This window comes from Gadus macrocephalus, chromosome 4 (genome assembly GCF_031168955.1).
Source record: "Gadus macrocephalus chromosome 4, ASM3116895v1".
Lineage (NCBI taxonomy): Eukaryota > Metazoa > Chordata > Actinopteri > Gadiformes > Gadidae > Gadus > Gadus macrocephalus.
The window spans coordinates 5,936,626-5,959,483 of record NC_082385.1 but is presented as its reverse complement, the minus strand read 5'-3'; the positions used below and the strand labels follow the sequence as shown (position 1 = coordinate 5,959,483).

The 22,858-nt window shown below is 44.9% G+C and overlaps 2 protein-coding genes across 2 annotated transcripts; one reads left to right on the top strand and one right to left on the bottom strand.

The window, feature by feature from the left end:
• The first annotated feature begins 722 nt into the window (after window positions 1–722).
• Window positions 723–4,603, top strand: LOC132455736 (caspase-7-like). Its single transcript, XM_060049688.1, has 4 exons — window positions 723–1,278; window positions 2,079–2,242; window positions 2,340–2,472; window positions 3,525–4,603. Exons 1-4 carry the CDS (start codon window positions 1,053–1,055, stop codon window positions 3,779–3,781), a joined length of 780 nt encoding a protein of 259 aa, XP_059905671.1. The 5' UTR covers window positions 723–1,052; the 3' UTR covers window positions 3,782–4,603.
• Window positions 4,604–5,201: 598 nt separating this feature from the next.
• Window positions 5,202–18,790, bottom strand: LOC132455734 (transcription factor 7-like 1-B). Its single transcript, XM_060049684.1, has 12 exons — window positions 17,760–18,790; window positions 17,528–17,597; window positions 17,248–17,372; window positions 13,447–13,530; window positions 12,937–13,051; window positions 12,379–12,472; window positions 11,773–11,859; window positions 11,015–11,134; window positions 9,726–9,885; window positions 8,949–9,056; window positions 8,690–8,741; window positions 5,202–6,323 (listed from the first exon to the last, which is right to left on the bottom strand). Exons 1-12 carry the CDS (start codon window positions 17,943–17,945, stop codon window positions 5,734–5,736), a joined length of 1,791 nt encoding a protein of 596 aa, XP_059905667.1. The 5' UTR covers window positions 17,946–18,790; the 3' UTR covers window positions 5,202–5,733.
• Window positions 18,791–22,858: the final 4,068 nt, after the last annotated feature.

The following is a 22,858-nucleotide window of genomic DNA, read 5'->3' as shown; positions in this document are numbered from 1 at the left end:
TGCTCTGCCACCTGGTGGACAATTATATGAACTGATGATTTTGTGTGGAAATGCACAGCTGGTTTTTCAAGTTCTGCTAATTTGAAATGAGATATTATTTATCGTAAGTATCTCCCATACAAGAAAATGCAAGATAAAAAAAAGAAGTTATTAAAAAAATATAAAAAGAGTAATTATAAAGGAAAACGTTTAACTATATCAGAATCAGAATCAGAAAGGATTTAATTCCCAAGAAGGGTTTTACACCAACCAGGAATTTGGCTTGGTGAATAAGGGGCATACATTAAGACAATAACAATGAAAAATGAACAAACAGTGATATATATATATAACACCATATAAACAAGCAGGGACATAAGAGATCAATTAAAAATAGGATAAAATAGAATAAAATAGAATAAATTAAAAACTAAAGTAAAAGATACTTAAAAATGTATAAGAATTTACAAATTGGTGATGATCTCCTTCAGAAAACCAACCATTCATACAAAAAGGTTGTACAAAAATGAAAAATGTTGTCAAAGTACAAAATGTTTTTTAAATATTATTTATTTTTTTGGGGGGGTATTGCCATTAAATGATGTATTACGACGCATAATAAAGAAGGATTTGGCTACCAAAAGACTGAATGTAATGTACATTTAAATACAAAGATATAGCATTCCGGTTTTTGAAAAAACAAAAGGAAAAGAACATTATGACATAAGACACATGTGGTCATGTTCAGAGAGGAGGATGTGTCCAAATATGGTTACACACAGGTATAGGCCCCTTAACAGCTGTTCATTTAACAGACTTGGGCACAGGATGTAGGCTTTTATCTCCTACCTCCTCACTTGTAGACTGCGTGGACCCACCATGTCTCTTAATTTGCCTGGCATCTCAAATAGGCTAGGACCTCTGTGAGCCGGAAATTATTGCTTCCCTCCGAGCCAAGATTTGTCATCTGTAGCAACCAAAGTTCAAGCTTGTCAGAAGCGGAGTTGCACAACAGAAGACACATCATTAACGGTTGTCTGATTGGTTTCGGATTGGGAATCTTTTCATTCAACATGGAAGGGTTAAGGGATGTCAAGGCTGGTAGTGGTATTGCTGAGGTCAACAGGGCGGTGATAGTCTCAGTAAGCAAGTTCGGTTATGGGGTCGACATGAATCGGAGACCCGGGACAAAAGCAGACACCAAACGGCTTCATCGCATCCTCAGCAAACTGGGCTTCCAGGTGACGATAGCAGAGGAAGACCTGAGCGCTGATGAGATCTACCAAGTTTTCCGGGAAGGTAAGTCTGACTTAATTGTCTTAAATGTACAATATAGCATGCATAAAGGTGTGACAGACCCATATGCAGCGTCAGTGTGTTTCACATCAAAGCCTGTATAAATGGTAACAGCATTGACGCATGCATTGTGTTAATAATTTTATGATTTGGGTAAAATACACTAAATAAATAACCTTCGTGATACTGCATATTTGATCAGTTGTGTTGTGTGTTGTAGTCTGTGTAGCTATCTATGTTTCCATCAGATTATAGTCAAATCTGTTTTATTACATATGATAATAATGAGAATGCAATCGAAAATGAAAGGCAGGATTGTGTTACTGTCACTGTCAGCAGCGTTTCTCAAGAGGGGGGGGGGGGGGGGGGGCGCACATGTTAAAAATAACTACAAAAAAAATTAAGAAAAACCAAATCAAACCCTAACATAAACGCTATACTTTCGGGTATATCTACTAATCTGGCTTCTAAATAGGAAAATAGAAAAAATAACTTAGGCCTATTGTTTTCAATCATTCTGTGCCACTCCTTGGCCACCGCCTTCAAAGCGAGTCTGGACGAGCGCACGTTAGCCTGTTTTGTGCTGAGTACACGCTGTTCAAACACTTGATTTGTGCTCACTGAGCGGAAAATATACATGTGCAACGCTACTACCAGCGTGTTCATGCACCGGCATGTGTGCCGTGCGGCCCTTGCCCCCTTTGTTTGCCTTCCTTGACTAACGACGAGTGACATGTATTAAAGTGTGCAAAGTTACCAAGTATTTCATAACCAGGATTCTTTCACGCTCTACTACTCCACAGCGAGCCTGGCGCCCGTTAGAGATTGTTTCCTGGCCGTGCTGTCATCGCACGGGGAGGAAGGCTTTGTCTTCGGCGCGGACGGAAAGCCGGTTCGACTTGCACGTGTTTTCAGCTACTTTGACAGCCCCTGCATGACGAACAAGACGAAGCTCTTCTTCGTACAGGTGAATAGCAGGCGAGTAGACTCACAGCACATAGCGTGTTGTTCTGTCGTCGTTAATCATAGTTTAATAGAAATTCCTTTCCTCGTGCTCGCCCAAGGCGTGTAGGGGAGGGGAGTTGGATGAAGGCGTACAGGTGGACTCAGCCGTGAGTGATGACACCAAGGAGGACGCATTCTCACAGTCTCTGTCTGTTCCCGTGGATACGGCCGTGATATACGCCACCCCGCCAGGTAACTATTGATGCAAATAAGAACATCCATCCATATCTTATGGATATAAATGAGTGAATGATTGAATGAATGAATCAATCAATCTATCTATCCCTTATTCAAATCAATGCAATCCCTGAACCCAGAACACAATACTCACCACAAAATCCTCATAAAACCACACACTACCGGACACAATGTGTGTGTGTGTGTCTGTTGATGAACCGTCATTTTGCCTCCTCTGGTATCGGGGTTTCGGAGCTAGGTATGACTGGGAGAGTGGTTGAGGTTTAACATGTGGTTAGTTTATTCAGAGATACAGGGTAAACCGACGTGCACTCTTCATGGTGGCTCATGAAGCACCTGCCGAAACCATGTACATCCTTACAGTACACACACACAACAAGGCAAGACGTGTAATTATGGATTTCTTGTTCACACAGTGAACAAGAAACACAGTACCTCAGGAATGGTACAGATGCCACACCTACAAGTTCTGACTCAGACCCATACAACTTTATTCAGTGCTGTGTTGACAACTCGATGTGTTGAAGAAGAAACTAGTCAGAACTGGTGTTAGCCCTGCAAATATGTAGTCCTAAGGTTATTGTGTTGTTTAATATGGCAGAGACTAAATGGATGTAAATTCATTGCCCCCTAGGCTACTTTTCGTGTGAGGCCCCCTTGCTGATCACGCTTTGCCACTATGCTGTCTCAGTAGCCGCAACGTATTAATTGGACAAATTGGACAGGCCGCATGACATGGCCCACACATCTAACCAATCAGCTGCTTCGTTTTCTTATATTTTTGTTATGGGCCAATAGCGGTCAAGAGTTTTTATTTGAAGTAAAATTGAAAATATTCCGGCCAATCCAGGGCCCCCTTGCCGGGCCATGCAGCCTGTGCGTTAACGTGTGTGTGTGTGTGTGTGTGTGTGTGTGTGTGTGTGTGTGTGTGTGTGTGTGTGTGTGTGTGTGTGTGTGTGTGTGTGTGTGTGTGTGTGTGTGTGTGTGTGTGTGTGTGTGTGTGTGTGTGTGTGTGTGCGCGCGTGCCTTCCTCTCCGTGTGCCCAGGTTACGCAGCCTTCACAGGTCCCGGCGGGGCAGTGTTCCTACGCACCCTCTGTCACCTTTTGGAGGAGGAGGGGGGTCGGGAGCTGGAGATCACGCGCCTACTCACCCGTCTCTGCCACCGCGTGGCCTACACCTTCCAGGCCCGGGGCCCCGTCCTGGGCGGGAAGAAGGAGATGCCGTGCTTCCTCACGCGACTCACCAGAGAAGTGTTTCCTTTCGCCCAGAACTCGGATGCATCGACGGACTCAGCGCGATGAAGACGACGTTTGCCCGCGAGGAAAACCCGCCAAAAATATGATTTTATGTACTCGGGTACATTTCATCGCATCGTGATCCGGACTTTACATTTCTGATTTAAATTCTAGTGGAGAAAGTCAAATGTGGGTGAAAAGGGCGTGTGTTTGCTTCGTATTAGTTTTGACCAAACATGGTGCTGGAGGAAGCGATCTGTGTAGTTCAATGGGTTCAAGTGTGTGTAAAGGTTTCAAAACACCTTTTGAAAGCAGTCCTCCTGAATAAACGATGTTTGACTTCAAACACCAATAACCATCTGTGCCATGACAAGGGAAGTTTTGAGGTTTCGCTTGTGTTTTGCTTATTAAAAACGAGTCCAAACTCATAGCAGTAGAGATCGAACTGGGTGAGTAGTTGCGTACATTGGCAGGCCTGTGTTTGCATATTGGGAGATCGATGTACTCTGCCTGACCTTTTAATGTTTGTGAAGGTGCGTGGCCATTGCTACTCAAACAGATACAAGACCCGATGTTTGCCGAAGCCAACTAGAGCCTCCTTGTGTCATTCAATAGAAACTATAGCCAGCATATCTGAAAAGGTTCACCCCGTTATTACACAACTTACCTGTGTCATGGTGTCAATCAGTGTAATACATATATGTACACAAGTGATATGTTTGTGCTTCAAGGAGTGCAATGCATAGGGTTGAAAGGGGTCTGTTCTCCATATCAATCTAATTAAGTGTAATACACACCCTGTTGGTTTATCACCTCAATGTTGTGTGGACTTCAACCAGCAATAAATAGGTTCACGAGAGTTAACTTGCAATAAATAGGTCCAATAGAGTTGAGTTTCACTTTGAATCATTATGCAGATGGGACGTGACTTGAGAGGGTGTGTGTGTGTGTGTGTGTGTGTGTGTGTGTGTGTGTGTGTGTGTGTGTGTGTGTGTGTGTGTGTGTGTGTGTGTGTCCTGCCCCCCCCATGTAGCTTAACGCCTTGAGCTGTCTTCAAATGCCTTAGATCACATATCTGTCTGCGTGTTTCGTTGGAAGTGAAACACCCATTTGCCACAGTTGGAACTTTGCCATTGAACAACATTATAAACCACTTGAGAACACACAGCCTTCCACCCAAAGTTTGGCATGACAAGGCACGTGTATCGTTTGCTCATAGGTCGGATATTGGGAAGCTGTATTCTTTTGTGGTTGTTAGTTGTTAGACCAACCTTTTATCACTTCACATATTCCATCACAAACGTACATGCATTCTTCCTGTTTGCTATGGCTTCTTTGCACTCTATGCAGTTGTGGATGGTTTAAAGTAGCTCATGCAGCAAATTAACCTCGTAACTTATTTATGTTGATTGCTATTGGTTGTCTAAGTCTCACTAGTGAATCTCAATTGGAAAAATAGGCTGAAATGTCATGTCGGAAAAAACGATTTTCAGAAATAAATGGATATTTATTAACACATTGGGAAGGTGTTGTATAAAATAAATGCGAAGAGATCTAAACTCATGACTAACATTAAAATTCATATGAAACAAGATCATTACACCGGTCTTATTTTTCTATTTCTTACTTAACTGTTGAAAATATGCTTATCGTTGTGGGAAGGGGAAAAAGATGCTATGTAAAATTGAGGCATTACAAAAATACATTGTTCCAAGAAGTTAGAAAGAGGCAGTCAAATATTGACCAATAGTTTTTTCTTTTTTCCTAAAATGTGTTCTAGTGTCTAACAAAAACAGGGGTTTTAAAAAAGTAATTTACAGTCTTAAAGGAGGTAAAAAAAAAAAGAACGAAACAAAAACCGAATAAGGCAAGAGTTCCACCATTTTGATCATTACCAACTGATTCAGGGCATGAAGTCACTTCATCGCTCATATTTCAGGTCAAGGGCCCAAGGGGGTGGTGGGGGGTGGTGGGGTTAATGAGCCACAGCCAGGCCCCTCCCCTTCAAAAAAACAGACTCAGTTCTTGGTTCTCGTCACGAGTGAGAGGGGCTGCGATTGGGTTAAGGCACAATGCAGGCTCTGCTCCGATTGGTGGTGGGCCGAATCGGAGGAGGCGGGGGGAGGGGCCGACATGGGAGGCAAGGGAAAAGAGCGGGAGAACATGGGCGGGGTCTTGCTTCGCGCCGACACCATGTGGGGGGAGTAATGTGGGTGAGAGGAGGAGGAGGAGGAGTGGGGACCTGAGATCTTGGCTCCGCTGCGGATGAGGGGGTGTGGGTGGAGGTAGGAGGGCTGGGGGGCCGGCGGCTGGGACAGGTGAGGGTGGGGGTCCCGGCCGGAGCGGTGGGACTTGGTGATGAGGGAGAGGGGCTGCACCTGCTCGGCGTACATGGACGAGCCCTCGCCGTGGTGCGGGTGGGGGTGGTCAGTGTGGGTGGGGGCCGGGGCGGCGGGGGAGGCCAGCGCCGTGGTGGGCGTGGCCGGGGAGTCCAGCGAGGAGGCGGGGCTGGCCTGGGACAGGTGGGTGTGGCTCAGGTGCGAGTGCGCCGGCGCCCTCTCCTGGGGGGGGCTCAGCACGCACGGCGGGGAGAAGGCCCCCGCAGACACTGGGGGAGGAAGCGACAGGAACAGGTTTAGGGCTACGTCTTGTCTAGCGAGATTTTTATGGTAAAAAAAAAAAAAAGAAAGGCAGAGAGAAAATGTGATAAAAACATCAGATATTCACATTCCATCAGATAATAAGCATAGCTTTTGTGCGTGTGGGTGTGCTTACACAAAGCCAACGTTTAACTTTACGTCATATTAACCAGGTCTGGCATATCTGTTTTATGATGCAAATTTCCCTATGCGATATCTATTGGTTCAATAAACGGGCAATAAATGGGGTAAATACATCCTACAGCTTATTTCCGCCTGCCCGTATCTATAATGGAGGCACAGGGTTCACTGTATGACTCAACCCTTGGTGTGACATGCTTTTAAATAGGTTCAATAAAAAAAATACTTTTATCATAAGGAGTAATTAATCATTTGAGCGTTTCTTCTGCTCAGAACCGATCATGAGGCTAGAATGATGTCTCTCATGTGGAGGGTAACCTCTGATCCTGTCCAACTATCATAGGTCCATCAGCGGTCTATCGTAACCTCTGACAGTTGGACCGCCGGAGACGCCAAAGGCCTGGGTGGAGCCTAACTCCTCGTGCCCACTGCCTCCGCCCGTTGACTGATCCCCATTGACTTTGAATGGGGACGGACGCGCAATGCATTGTGGGTCCGTGCGCTGAAGGCTCCGTCAAAAAGTTGAAAAATGTTCAACTTTTTCGGCAGCGACGGATCCGTCATCCAATCAGATCACATATCGAAATTTAAGCACTGTGACACTACTCTGGCTCTAACGACCCTGGAAACCTCCCCCATCCGTCAGCCACGCCTTCTGACGTCCTTTGACTGACGGTGCAGTGGGCACGAGGAGTAAGGCCCCGTCCACACGAAGCCGAAACGGGCGAAACCGTTACGGTTTCGATCTATCCGGTTTCAGAGTATCTCCGTAAAGACGGAGTCAAGCGAAACCGGGTAGATCTTTAGAAACGCTGTAGTACACATTCCAGGCCCATAAGGGGCGCTGCTTCTGCTACAGAAATCCAGAAGAAAGATAAATAAGAAGAAGAGGCGAGCATGCGCATAAAGGGTGAGACTCCGCGAGCTTAACAGTCATTGGCTAGAGGGTCGAGGGGTGGGGCGATGACGTCACGGATTACGGTTTCAGTCGGTTTCAGGCGTCCACACGAATCCAAAACGAAACCGGGTGGATTTGAAACCACCTCCGAGGGTGGTTTCAGAAGTTTACGGTTTCGGTCAGCGGCAAAGCCGGGTTCCTGTGGACGGAAGGCCGAACCGTACAAGACCTTTGCGGTTTTGCCATGAAATTGGCTTTGTGTGGACGGGGCCTAAAACGGGCAGACTTGCACCTTGCGTCCTCTTTTGTTAAGTTATTCTTCCGCAGGGAAGCTATTTAGCTCGAGTGGATGCAGCTTTCAGAGCGGGATTGAATGTGTAATTAACAGTAACAGTGGACAGTCTGCGCGGTGTGGATTTGAAACCTTGACAGACAAATTCTCTAAGTGCGTTGGTGTCTTGACGGGACTTTTAAGCTCCATTTAAGCTGACTAGTCCTGGTGTATGCCAGCTAGGGGTGTGCCAAATAATCGTCATGACAATGCATCGCGATTCTAATTTTCACGATCTACTGCAACGATTGTTGACGCCAAGAATCGATTATTAATTACATTTTTTTTATTGATTATTAATTTATTTATTTTTTTATATAGTTTTATAAAGCCTATTCACTTTTTGTGGCATCAGTTTGTCCTCTTATGTTTATGAAATGATATTGTTGTTATAATGGCAGCTACTTCCAAAAGGGGAAATGTTTGAATGTTTTCATTTCATTGGTTTAAAGGACCACTGAGGCCATGTGAACGGCACTGATTATCCTTATTTTGTTATTTTAAGTTTTATAGATCCTTAGCACTTCTTGTCAGTGTATCCAGTAATAGTCGTTTCAATAAATACAGCTATGTATGAATTGAGTTGCTTTGAGTTATCAATTGAACACACTATCCAGATCATACACAGCCAGTCAGCCACTGGTAATGGCTTAATTTTTTTTTAACAGTGTTCAGTGAAAATTCGCAATGCATCGCAATAATTCAAGTATCGCGATGCATCGTGATAGAATCGCTTCGTGGCATGTGAATCGTGATACGAATCGAATCGTGACTTCTTTGGCAATACCCACCCCTAATGCCAGCCCTAGCTAAATGGCCAATCACGCTCTTGCAGATCCCCGTCTCCCGCCACATGATTGGTTGAAGCAAATGCGAAGCGAAACGCCCGGATTTCAGCTTGTCTGTCACCTGACAAGTCCATCGTGTGAACATGAAATGTAAATCTGTACATGTATAGATCTCACCTTCTGCAGAGTCACACTTCCCGTTGTCCCGCTTCCTCTTCTTCCGCTTACCCTGTGAGCAGAACAAGACCACCATGTTACACACACCTCCTTCTCAAATCAAACTACACATCTGTATAAATCTGTTCCTTTATCATACAACGTCATACAAAGACCCCATCATACAAAGACCCCGACTTGGACCCATCAATCCGAGGAGGACCATCAGTAAAACATCTAGAATACTGTTATTATTACGATGAGGATGTTTTGCACTCACATAGTTGTCCCGGGCCGACCAGCCGGGGTAGAGCTGGGAGTGCAGCTGTCTTTCCTTACGAGCCAGGTCGTAGTACTTGGCCTGCTCTTCTCGGGACAAAGAGTGCCACTGTTCGGGGGGAAAAAGCAACACAACACCAGAGTTAGCAAAACTGGACGGGCCGTCGGAAACTAGGATTTACTGTTCCACCGCTCAAAACAGATCGGAAAGAAAAAAACGTAAGAAACAAGCACGTTGATGATAACACGTGGTCATCTTGCAGATGCCTTTCATCCACAGTGACTCATTCAGATGCATTCGAGTAACGGCCAGGTAGGGTGTAGGTGAGTACGTGCACACACGCCTGTGTGTGAGTTAGTGGGTGTGTGAGAGTGAGCGAGTGAGCGAGTGAGCGAGCGTGTGTGTGTGTTTGTGCGCGCATGTGTGTGTGTGTGAGAGAGAGTGACCGAGTGGGTGTGTGAGTGTGTGAGAGTGAGTGGGTGTGTGTGAGAGTAAGAGCTAGTGTGTGAGTGAGTGAGAGTGTGAGTTAGTGTGAGAGTGAGTGGGTTTGAGAGGGAGTGGGTTTTGTCTGAGAGTGAGAGTGTGAGTTAGTGTGAGAGTGAGTGGGTTTGTCTGAGAGTGAGAGTGTGAGTGAGTGAGTGAGTGGGAGGATGTGTGTGTGTGAGAGTGAGGGACTGAGTCGGTGGGTTTGTTTGATTGAGTGCGTTGAAAGAGCATGTGATTGGGCGGGTGTGAGTGAGTGTGTGATTGGGTGAGAGAGTGAGTCGGTGTACTGACCCTGCGGCCCAGTATCTGGTTGATGGCAGCGCTCTCCTTGAGGGTGCACTCCGACACCACCTTGGCCCGCTGCTCCTTCATGTACAGCATGAAGGCGTTCAGCGGCTTCTTGATGTGGGGCCGGTCGTCCTTGACCTTCTCCACTGGGGACGACACCTTACTGGTGGGACATGGGGGGGGGGGGGGGGAGAGAGGAGGAAATGGGTCAAGACGTTGAATAGGAGGGAGACGGGGCGCAGCGGCTAGGATAGGAAGTAGGCCGCACCCTGACACAGATAATGCATACATGCTAAAAATAGACACAACATGACGGAAGGGCTACAACAGGGTGAACACAACATGATGGTAGGGCCACAACATCGTTAACACAACAAGGTTGACATTGACACAACATTATGTTAGAGCTACACAACATGACAGTAGGGCTACAACATAGTAAACAGTATGGTTAATACAGCATGATGTTAGGGTTACAACAAGGTGAACACAACACGATGGTAGGGCTACAAGACGGGGAACACAACGTGACGGGAGGCTACAAGATAGTTAACACAACATGGTGAATACAACATGATGTTAGGGCTACACAGCATGACGGTAGGGCTAATAACATGATGGTAGGGCTACAATACAGTGAACACGAATGTAGGGCAACAAGTAGCTTAGAATTGACTACGGTTCTCTGAAGGTTATACATGTGACGAGTTTAGAAAGGTACACAATAAATGAAATGTGCAGAATGGTGTACATATTTGTGCAAAAGTCACGCTTGCACATTGCCATCATAAAGAGATAAGACAACAACGATGACGTGAATTGCGGCTTGTGACTTGAAACACAAGCTGTTGATTTGCTGTTGTGCTTGACGCAAATTAATTTACCGCATTTTTGTGGCATTCGAAATGCGGAGTCAGTTAACGTAGCCTCCAAGTCCTAACCCTGGGAGTTAACCACGCAATAAACCAGCAATTGTTAATAAATGCTTTGTCTAAATCAATATCAGACCTGCATTAAACCCACCCACACACATTCGCATCCACACAAACAGGCCAGCACAAGAAGACAAACACTGACTCACACACACAAATGCAACAAGAAAAAACCAGACACGCACACTATCTCTCAGCAAGGATAAATCAGGACACACACACACACACACACACACACACACACACACACACACACACACACACACACACACACACACACACACACACACACACACACACACACACACACACACACACACACACACACACACACACACACACACACACGCACGTCCTCACCCATGGTGGTGGCCTGTTTCTCGGGGCTCCTGCTTCACAGCGGGGGACACGATGGCCGGGTGGGGCACCGACGTCTGGGAGGGGGGCATGAGGTGGGACGGGAAGCCCCCCGACACCAGGCTGGGGAGAGAACAGAAGGAACCCGCATAAATACCGCTGTGGAGAAGGAGAGCATCGACAGGGTGAGTGGACACGCGAGCTGAAGTGAGGGGAGAGGGAGTAGCTGGAGGCGAGTGAGCGCGGTGAAGTGTGACATGAGGGGGTGAATGGAGTTCAGTGAGTGAACGGGATTGTGTGAGGGGGGTTAAGTGAGTGTAAGCGAGCGAGTGAGTGAGTTGAGTGAGTGGAGGTGAGTGAGATGAGTGAGTGACTGGAGGTGAGTGAGTGAGTGAGTTGAGGTTGAGTGGAGATGAGTGAGTGACTGGAGGTGAGTGAGTGAGTGAGTTGAGGTTGAGTGGAGATGAGTGAGTGACTGGAGGTGAGTGAGTGAGTGAGTTGAGGTTGAGTGGAGATGAGTGAGTGACTGGAGGTGAGTGAGTGAGTTGATTGTGTGAGGTGAGTGAGTGAGTGGAGGTGAGTGAGTGAGTGAGTTGAGGTTGAGTGGAGATGAGTGAGTGACTGGAGGTGAGTGAGTGAGTGGAGGCGTTTAGCTGAAAGTGATTGAGTGAGGTGACAGTGCGAGGTGAGTGATTGAGTGAGGTGACTTTGTGAGGTGACTGTGTGAGGTGAGTGGTTTGATGTTATGACGGTGAACTCACCCTGACATGGAGGCGTTCATGGCCAGAGCGGCGGGGTAGGGGGATCTGAAGCCCCCTGCGGTGAGGGGGTAGATGGACTGGCCAGGGCTATGAGGAGGAGGAGGCGTGACACACACACACTCAATACCATATGGGATGAACTCAGAAACAAACAGCACAGCGGTGTGTGTGTGTGTGTGTGTGTGTGTGTGTGTGTGTGTGTGTGTGTGTGTGTGTGTGTGTGTGTGTGTGTGTGTGTGTGTGTGTGTGTGTGTGTGTGTGTGTGTGTGTGTGTGTGTGTGTGTGTGTGTGTGTGTGTGTGTGGACCTCCCTCGTATTTTGTTATACGACACATTATAAAGTAAAACAAGATGTCAGCGACAAAAACAAACCGGAGGAATGTGTTTTGGGTCTTTAAGCGTTTGATTTGTGTGAGGAGTTGGCCAGGCCAAGGGACACGTTAGCTGCGCTATTCATGGTTAAAGAGTTATGATTTATGATGAAATGTGATACACAACGGACTGTCGGCTGTTGTGTTGTTCTGAGAGAAAATGAATGAGAATGAGAGGGAGAGAGAGAGAGAGGAGAGAGAGGAGAGAAAAAGGAGGGCGAGAGAGTATTACTTACAGCCAGCCGAGGGGGTGGGCCATCTGGGCCATTCCCCCAGGAGAGAGGGGGTAATACGGGGACAGCTCCGCAGGATGAGGTGCCCGGGACATGCCTGCACCATGAATAGCGTGAATACACCGGATCAGATTGAAATCAAAAACTACTTCACATCGGCGTCCTCCTACTTCCATTCCTACTGCACTTAAATACAAGCCGTCGCGTGTGAACAGAGTAGTATAGTACTGTACATATGGAGTGTTTTCAGTTTAATTACTTTGATGATGTGAGCGATTGCCATGTTGTTTACGAGGGTCATCCATCCCTTATCAAAACACTGAGATGGATATTGATTGAAATGTGTTTTGCTGGCCGTGAAAACAACACCGTGTAGTTGAATTGAGGTTTCAGACTACAGATGAACTACACTGAATAAACAACCATAAAAAGCCTAATAACTACAGTCATGATCACAGAGTTGTACCGAAAACAACTGGCTGACTCATGGTTACCATGCGTTTGGGCAGAGAGGGTGTTGGAGCGCTGTGTAGCTTTTGAATGGGAAGGGGCGGGGCTTACCTGCATCAGGAGAGAACGGGGGCGGAGTCTGGGGAGGGAAGGAGTCAGGGCTGTAGGACAGCAGGGGGGACAGGTGCGACATGTGGGGGTGCTGCACCACTGGCACCTTGTTGGACTGGAAGAGGGAGGGAGGGAGGGAGAGAGAGAGAGGGAGAGGGGGAGAGACATAGGAACATTAGAATTAATCCTGTCCACCAGGTACCACACATGCCCTACCGTTAATGCAACTATATCAGAGCAGCCCAATAATGTCCTTGTCTCAGTTTACAATATATTAAAATTCCTACCTCTCTTATCGTGTGTATCGATATTTTTTGTATGATTTGTTATAGTTTTACACATATTGTTATTATACATGTTTAAATGTACTCTACATTAAATGCAGGTATCAACCCTTTCATTCTTAACTTCACCCTCCTATTAAAGATCCTCAAATGAGCCGTCTAAGATCAATACAGTCCAGCGAGTTTTCTACAAACTAGGTTTGACTGGGTGATTCTGGGGCCTCACCAGGGGGCTGGAGGTGGAGGAGCGAGGGTCCTTCATGCCCGTTGATCCCGGGACATCCAGAAGGGGCCATTGCATCGGTAGGTACTGGGTCAGAAAGAGAACCCACAGCGAGAGACAGTTAGTCAAGGAAAATTGTATCTAATCAACAACAATAACACGTGAGTCAATGTGATTACAGATAACAGTTTGCAAGGCAGTGACAGTGTGGGCTGTAAATAGATAAACCTCAAAATGTATAAATAATGTTTTGTCTATGGTTCCATCGATTTTTCCAACAACCCATTTAACTTCATTTTGAGGGAAAGAAATCTGTTAAATTTGAAGTTAGCCTACAGATCCCCCTGGTGGCCGAAACGGTAACGTCCTCAAAATGATAATTGCCATTGTTCTGAGAAATGTCTTCAACTATTTCTCAACACATGTTCATACAATCATAACGGCACGGTGACGCTGGACAAGGTCCACCACACACACACACACACACACACACACACACACACACACACACACACACACACACACACACACACACACACACACACACACACACACACACACACACACACACACACACACACGCACACGCACACACACGCCGTTCTCTTTGTGGTGTTACACGTCTCTGTCAGTTCTTTTGTCCCATCAAGGACAAATCTCAAGTACAACGTGCACACATCATCCACGTCTTATTCCTGCATTTCTTATCGTACGGGCAATGAAGAGTCCTGAATCGTAGTCCCACAGCGATGCTATATATTTCCCGCTTGTGGAGATCTACTCGACAATAAAATACTTTATTATTAGGTGCACGCCAGTAAACCTCGGTGAGTCAGGCGTATTCCAAAACACGACACACTCCCCACAAACACACAGAACACCCTCCCCAGACAGCCTACATGCCACCAATAAGGGTATTACTGTTCCCTGAGCTGTCTCAAATAGACAACACACACACACACACACACACACACACACACACACACACACACACACACACACACACACACACACACACACACACACACACACACACACACACACACACACACACGAAAGGCGAAGGAGGCAGGGAGAAAAGGATGCTTTTGGTGTTCATTCAACTGTGAGTGACGTCAACGGACTCACCACCATGACCTCCGACCTCGGACCCCCTAACACACCAGCATTACACTGTGTGTGTGTGGCGGGAGTGGGGAGGGGGCATGAGGACGCTTTAGGAAGAATGCTTTGTATTCAACTATCCCTGTTTCGGTATACAGGGGTTGCTGGTGTAGATTGCAACTTGTCCAGAATATGTTTTTAGTAGAAACCATAAATGTGTGCTTGGATATTAATTGAATTGATCATTGTGTTATAAATATATTGGTTAAAATAGTAATGATTGGTACCATTTAGCCATTCCATATTATTGTTGTATTGATAACATGTTAATAATTAATAGGATTTTAATTTAAGTCAAATGCACTTTAATGTTACTTTACGCAAGATTTGTGATTGCTAAAACGGACAGAGAAACTTAATCAAGTTAGTAGGTTAACTAACTCTAACCGTTCTGAACACTACCATTATCAATTAATTTATTTCAGGAATACCACAAAATCGACTTATATGTAGCAATATTGAGTATATAGAATTTATATTCAAGTTTTTAGTTGAATACTATCATCTCTTTTAAACATGCCTATGCTTGTGATGTTTATTCTATTATTATAAAAAGGGAAGAAAGTTACATCCTTGTTCATGGTTTAATTAAATTGCAGCTATGACAATGCCAATGTTGCTAGTGCCAACATTGTAAGAGTTTCTTAGGAATCTACAAGCACAAATATTGCAACATTACAAATAAGTACCCATGTTAGCTGTACAAGCGTGTGGTCAACCTGGAGTTGGTTTCCCCTAGAAATACTAGCATCCCAAATTGCATTATTTATATCTTTTAAGTAATCGATGTCCAAGCTGTCTGAGACCTCAGAATCAGGGATTGCTATTAGAAGGAAGACTCATACACCTTTACACACACACACACACACACACACACACACACACACACACCAAGAGAAAGCCCATACAAACATCTATACACATGCAGTGTGAATGCACGCGCTAGGCGTATAAACATGCAGTGGACCCTACTGTAAAGGACCGAGGACAAGCTCGGCCGAGTGTCCCTCACAGTGTGTTTGCGGCATTATGCTGACAACTGAGCCTCCACGACGTGGTTTACATGGAAAAACATATACAATGCCACTATTGCCCCTGGGCCCATTGTAATCAGGTTAGTCGTGTCCTTGTAAACACCACGCTTGGATTGCCTCCAAACGTGGTGGCTAGTAATCAGATTCCCTCGTGTGTCTTTCGATGCGTTCACACCTGCAGTGTGTTAAACGGCTGGCAATCAGATCGCCCAAGTTGCATTTTTAATGTCAGGTCTGAACAGGGTCGGTGTGAGTGTGAGTGTGTGTGTGTCTGTGTGTTTTGCATCTGTTTAAGAAGGGGTACTGTGAGTGTTAATATAATCAGCTCTAATGATTCACCTGCGGAGCCATGAATTAGGCCTGTTCGGGCTTTTCTTTGGGCAACAATGAGCCGTTAACGCCACAGTTAAGCATTACAAAGCCTGAAGAATTTAGGTGATGTGTGACTGGGCATGTTACAATGGGCCCGCTCTCGAAAGTAGGTAGAGAGAGGCTAGATCCCTGTGTACATTGCAAATTTTCAAAACACTATGTTAATAAGGAGTTGACATTAAATCAAATGCAAATGGGGGGAAAGAAAGCGAGGAGAGACACTGTGCTGATGGAAACGTCTTATGGCTCACCTGAGATAAAGTAATCAAATTCAAGTTGTAATGTGGCAACACAGAAGCCCAGCAGTGTTACAGAATATGGAAACAAACTGCAAAATAGCATTCAACTACTGCCAATACATCTATGTTATGGTTAGCATTTTTTTGTAAAGATTCAATTTATTTATAAAGAATGAACATGGTTTGTACACTTTTGAACAAACACTCAACCCTTGCAGGGAAGAAAGACAAAAGTAATTTCTTTTTTTAGCAACTTCCCCTACACATCTAGTATCTAATATCAAGTTGATGAAGTTGTATACAGTCAACGCCCCCTATGCAATACAGCCTTTTTGATCAAGCAGAAGACTGTGTCAGGACGTGCCTACCTGTAATACCACAACGGGAGGCGCTATCATAACACCAGTCACCCTTTAAACAACCCGGTTACCAATAGAGTTGTTAACACGGGTTATATCGATGCTTGTTCACCTCATTGAGAAAGACCTTGTTGTTCTCGACTGATCATACAAAAGTGTATTCAGTTGTTGCTCTGTAAAGGGACCTATCATGCAACATCACATATAGGGATGGTCCTATTATCAATATTTTATCTATTTTTATTTATATTGGATTAGCCACTGAGTTGACTGAGGTCAGGATAAACTGAACATAAAAAGCACAGCAACTTGGCAACCCTTGGTTGGGTTGTTTGGGTAATTACCTAATTAAAAGGCAACACTGCTTATCTGCATTTGTTTATTAGATGCGTAATAACGTTTGCTTCCTCCCATCACTCATCCATGTAACTGCAAGGCAGAGCCAATAGACTCAACCCTCAAGCACATGATCTGAACAGTTTGGTCCAAGAATACAGGAGTGGAGAATAAATAAAAATACAACAATACCACAGGGAGAATCCTTTTTTTTTGACACCACTCGTTTCCTTTACCACACGTAGTGTTTTTTTTAACTGCACCAATCCTTCCAACGAATTTCAATAAAGTGTATATTACCGTTCTCGCAGCTTGGGACGCAAGGTATGGGTTGCCCAGGTTCGAAAGGTCCGGGATCATGAGGAAGGGATAGCCCGCGTACGGGGATGGTTTGAAGAGTCCCGCATCCTGCTGTCTCCTCAAGGCTGCAACACACATGGAGATTTGTTACGTGCCTTTTATTATGGCTCTTCAATAAAAAGTATACAGGTTTCGTTTTGTTGAGAACTGCAACAACAAGAAGTGTTGCAGGCAGGGATAAAAAAAAAAGATATCCCAGAGTAGAAAGTGTTCACATTACCTTCCACGAAGAGCTCTCTATGTCTGGCGTAATTATCCAGATGAGGTCTGGGTTGAGGACGTCTATCCGCCTGTTAACACGAGGGTGTAGAAACGGGGTCAAGACTAATGTCTAATAATCTTGTATAATAACAACACACGGGGGCACAAAGAAGACGCGCGGCGGCGGAGACACCGTAACTTGGTCCTGGGAGCCATTTGGAGAAACGTGAGGGGGAAAGTTGCTAACTTACCTCGGAGTCGGACGAGCTGCTGTTGTTCTCCGATTCGTTCACCAACGATGACTTGACGTCGTCCAGATCCCGCTCGGCGGACACGTTCTCGGAGATCTTCTCCTCCTGGTCGCCCTCGTCTTTGAACGAAATGAGTTCATCGTTGGCTCCCAGGTCGTCGTCCCCTCCACCATTTAACTGCGGCATGTTGTCTTCCACAAGAAGAGCTAAAAAAGGGCTAGCTTCCTGGCTATCCGCGGTGTCCCGGGCTGCCGCACGTCAACACATCCAGCGACACTTTGATATAAAGTTACTAATGTTTAGCTTGTCCGTAGGAGGACTCAAACGCACGATCGATCCGCGGGCTAAATGAGCGTATACAGAGTTATAAGACAGTAGCATGTAGGGAAGCTGCGAGCCAGCTAGCTAGCTAGCATCGGAGAGGGGCTCATTTTGTTGCTGCGAATTCCTGAGGTCGGCGACAGTCCGCTAGTTCTGATCCACTCGTTGTGATCCGAGGGAAAAACAAAACTACGAATCACAAGCCCCGATGCGAGAAAAAAAATCAAATAATACAGATCCCAGTCGAGAAAACACAACGATCAGAGTGCAACTGTGCAACGATGAACTGTGATGTGTTTAAACAGAACGGAAAACAATGAACGACGGAGCGATCCGAAGACCGTAACGATCCAACACGAAAAAGTTTCTGCCCTCAGTGAGTCCGGAGCGGACCAGGGATCGAAGCTATTTACTCGTTACGAGCCTTAATCCTATTTTTGCAGTGCACGCCATCCATTAATGGTATTTAAATTGGTCGTTTCCGCATATTAAAATCTTTGCTGATTCAAGAAGTTTCTTGTTACTTGTTCGTGGAGGCGTGGGAACGGACGGCCGATTGGTGTTTCTGAAGTTGGGTGGAAGGGAAAGCCAGACAGTCGGAGAGGTCTGGGGGAGGAGTGAAGTCTTACCGACCCACGATCAGCGTGTTGACCCTTCCCCGCCAGTAACTCATCACTAACTCATGACTAACCTGAACCTCGATCAGCTTACTCACCACGACGTCTACAGCCCGTTTTTTGTTTTAAGAAACAGGGAGGCACAAAGGGAGGAGGACTTTTTTTTTTTTAAAGAAGCAGGAGTAGGCCCATAGAGATTTTTTTTCTGGAACTCAATGAACCAACCCAGTAGGTCTGCATGCAGACCGATTACCCCTTTCCATTAATTAGCTTATTGACTCATTCTTTTGCATACACTAAGATATGTATTTGTTTACTTTAAGGCAATAGTCAAATTATTCCACGAAGCTCTGAAGGGACAAACAGAATAAAGTATTTATAAGAAAACGATTATGTTGTTTGATTGGAGGTTGAGGCCTGATTTACTAGCCTGTTTATGTTGCTACATCCCGATGAGGTAGAAATTGCTTCTCCACTATAAGACTACCACTATTTGGCCCAGATGACCAAAAATAAGTTTGACGTGGAAACTCAAGTTTTTCTAAGTCAAATGACAGAGTTGTATATGTTGAATGCATTGAAGAGAGCACGCTGTTAGCGATTACAAAAGTCTCTTGTGATTCTGTGTTCAACAAAACACAAGGATGAACAGTGGGAGAAAGAGAGGGAAAGAGAGAGAGAGAGAGAGAGAGAGAGAAGAGAGAGAGAGAGAGAGAGACAGAGAGAGAGAGAGGGGGGGGGGGGAGAGAGAGAGAGAGAACATTCGCACATCTGGATTCTGGAAAACGCCTATGGTTTCTTGTTTCGCTCCACCATTCAGGAAGACTTTTTTTTTTTGGTGGAAACCTGAAACATGAGGTGCAGGCCTACTGTCTGTCTCCTTGCTACATGTGAGATAAGAGTTTGTGTTTGGGAGCTATACGCTAGAGTGCAGAACAGTGACGACAGCCCTCCTCAACTGCAGTCCAGGACTGGCTGAGCTAGGACTGTTCAATCCAGGAGGAATGGTGAAATGTCCAGACACAGCTTTTGTGAGCTGGCAAAACACACACTCTCCCTCTCTCCCTCTCTTCCTCTCTCTCTCTCTCTCTCTCTCACACACAAACACACACACGCACACACACACACACACACACACACACACACACACACACACACACACACACACACACACACACACACACACACACACACACACACACACACACACACACACACACACACACACACACACACACACACTCGAGTCTCAGGCTTCAGCAGCTGTGTATATTTGTCTGCATATATGTGATGGGGGAGGGGTGGTTAAGGTATAGGGCCAGGGCGGTCTTTATGTGTGTGTGTGTGTGTGTGTGTGTGTGTGTGTGCACGAGGGGATTGGAAGACAGCCCAAGAGGGAGAAAAAAGGACGAATCTTGTATTCTCCTAAATTTGACAACTGGAGGGAGTTGGCTCTTATAAAATGAGGGAAGCAGACGCTGGGAATTCCACGGGCTAACGTAAAAGAACCGGCCGGGCGAGAGGGATTTAACAGCCTTCGGGCCTGTCCTTGAGTGAGCGAGTGTGAACAGTAACCGTTTAAGTGTGTTTATGTGTACACCGTGGAGAATCAGATGTGTGCTCTATGTGTTTCTGTGCTCCATGTGGACACGCCAGGTTTCAAGGCCTCATTGTTTCCCGCCTTCCATCCGGAGGAGCTTTGTTTAACCTTTAATATTCCTTAATAAGGCAGGCTCGGGGAAAATAAGTGGGGAGTATGGTGGAACGTTTAGAAATCTGAGCAGGCCTTGGGGGGTGTATAGGGGTTGTGTTTCCAAATGCATCATGGGGGTTTCCGCCTGGCGATACTCCGCCATTTTGAGAGGACTCAAGAGATTGGCAGTACTGTAAAGTCCTATATAAACTTAAATATACTTTAACCTGCGCACATGAACACTTTCTTTACCACATATCACATGAGAAAGGGCTTAGGCAGTTCCAAACACAATAATGTTCCCAGTATGACAAATGATTGAGTCATTGCTAAACAGTGACCAAAAAAGTATTTCTAACAACTAACATTTGAATGCTCCTCTTCAAAAAATGTCATTGAGTTGTGACCTCACAATGTACAAGGCCTACATATAAAGACCATGCATGCTTAAAACATTTTGAACCATTTTCTTTTCCCTATTGTTTAAAAACATATTTTTATGATCAGATGTTGATGGTAACATCTTATCTAAAGAGCAGAATAGAGTAGTCGATCTGTTGAAGGGCCTGCCAGCCAGTGATACTGCCACTAGTATCCAGTGTACTAGTGTCAAACAGAACCTAATGGGTCTTTCCTATTTCATTATTAGTTATTCACAGTGTGTCTGTGGATACCTAATGTTATTGTATGCAGTATATAGTAATGCATCGCCATATGTATGCGCTTTATTTGCTCTCTCCTTATGCTTTGTTAAAAATGCGTGTCACATGTTGTGATTCTACATACAATGACCTGGTTATTGCACATCACCATGAAATGTCTTAACTATTATTCCTATTAACTGGTTTAGCTGAACCATTTATCAAAAGTGACAAAAGGTCAGATATATTTAAAAAGCTGCAAGGTACATTGGACAATGGGGCTCGAACCGGTAACCTTTTATCTAGGAGTCCATCAGTATATTAGTCAATTCTTCTTTAATAAGAACCATGTTTGTCGCAGTGACATTCAAATGCTCATCAGGTATATTTTTAAAGCACTTTGAAATATACTATATGGTAAAACATACTTTGGCACATTACACAACGTTCTGATGGAGCACATGGATCACAGATCAGTATTTGTCACAAAAAACTATCAGTACTTGTAGTTTGTTACGCTTTGTGAATATTTGAACGTTGTATGATACAATTATACTACTGTTGGATAGTGCACAATGCATTAAAACAATTTGACAGACTGCTGATGTGAATGAATGCTTGTTTAAAGTACATACATGGACCCTAATGTAATTAGGGTACTTCGTTATTGGTAAATTGGCCATTACAACATATGGCAGCCTCGTGTATGTTGTGGTTTTAATTTGATCAACCTCAGATTGTAGCCCTGCTACAAACACACACAAGGGCACGCTTTGTAGAGGCGCTTAAGATTCCACTTAAAATAGTCTTTATGACCATTAGGTGAGAGGTAATTATGGTTATGATCTATGTTAGGGATGCTTATGCTGCTAATGAGGAAGTCCGACCTCATTCTGTTTGACCTTAATGTGAACCCAGTCTCTGCCTGCACATATCCAAGGATCTTTTCTGGGAGAATTTGATTAGTGGGGAACTACACATCGTAACACTAACTTTTACTGGCAACAGCTCAACTAATACTCTCTGAGGATTCTAGTTTTAAACAGTAGGCCTATCTGCGTTTGAAAGTCAGTTATCATTTATTGGGAGATTATTTCACGTTGCACTTGAGAAATTTACTTTACATCATTCAGTTGTATAGAATATGTATATAAATTATATTTATCCAAAGCGCCTTACATCGTTTAATACACACATTGACACACCGACAGCAGAGTCTACCATGCAAGGAGACAGCCAGCTCGTCAGGAGCAGTTAGGGTTAAGTGTCTTGCTCAGGGACACATCAACACTCAGCTAGGAGGAGCTGGGGATCGAACTAGCAACCTTTCAGTTACAAGACAACTGGTCTACCTCCTTAGCTAAGCCGATAGATGTAAGAAAATAGGGCAACTAAAAATTACCAAATAAAATAGGATTGTAAGGATTAAATTGATACTAATGGTGGTATTAAGAGAATTTGACACACACACACACACACACACACACACACACACACACACACACACACACACACACACACACACACACACACACACACACACACATACACACACACACACACACACACACACACATACACATACATGCACACACCAAAACACCCACACATACACAGACCTACTACAGTCCTTCAACCTTATTTGTCTAATTGTGTTGATATTTAGTTTGAATACAAGCCAAGGTAGTTACAATATTTGAAATCAGATATCTGTGTTCAACCAACGGGAAAAGGCCCACATTTCTGAATGATTGAAAGGGGAGAAACGTGGTTTTCATACTTTGGGAAGAATGTGATCCATCTTGTTCTTGCCATCTGCCCTTACGG

Bases quoted from the DNA above. Each gene is read 5' to 3' on its own strand.
- LOC132455736 (XM_060049688.1), top strand. From the start codon at position 1,053: ATGGAAGGGTTAAGGGATGTCAAGGCTGGTAGTGGTATTGCTGAGGTC. The intron at 1,279-2,078 runs GTAAGTCTGACT...ACTACTCCACAG, and splicing joins CTACCAAGTTTTCCGGGAAG to CGAGCCTGGCGCCCGTTAGA. The intron at 2,473-3,524 runs GTAACTATTGAT...CCGTGTGCCCAG, and splicing joins GATATACGCCACCCCGCCAG to GTTACGCAGCCTTCACAGGT.
- LOC132455734 (XM_060049684.1), bottom strand. From the start codon at position 17,945: ATGCCGCAGTTAAATGGTGGAGGGGACGACGACCTGGGAGCCAACGAT. The intron at 13,531-17,247 runs GTAATATACACT...TTTCTGACCCAG, and splicing joins CGTCCCAAGCTGCGAGAACG to TACCTACCGATGCAATGGCC. The intron at 11,135-11,772 runs GTGAGTTCACCG...TTCTCTCCCCAG, and splicing joins ATGAACGCCTCCATGTCAGG to CCTGGTGTCGGGGGGCTTCC.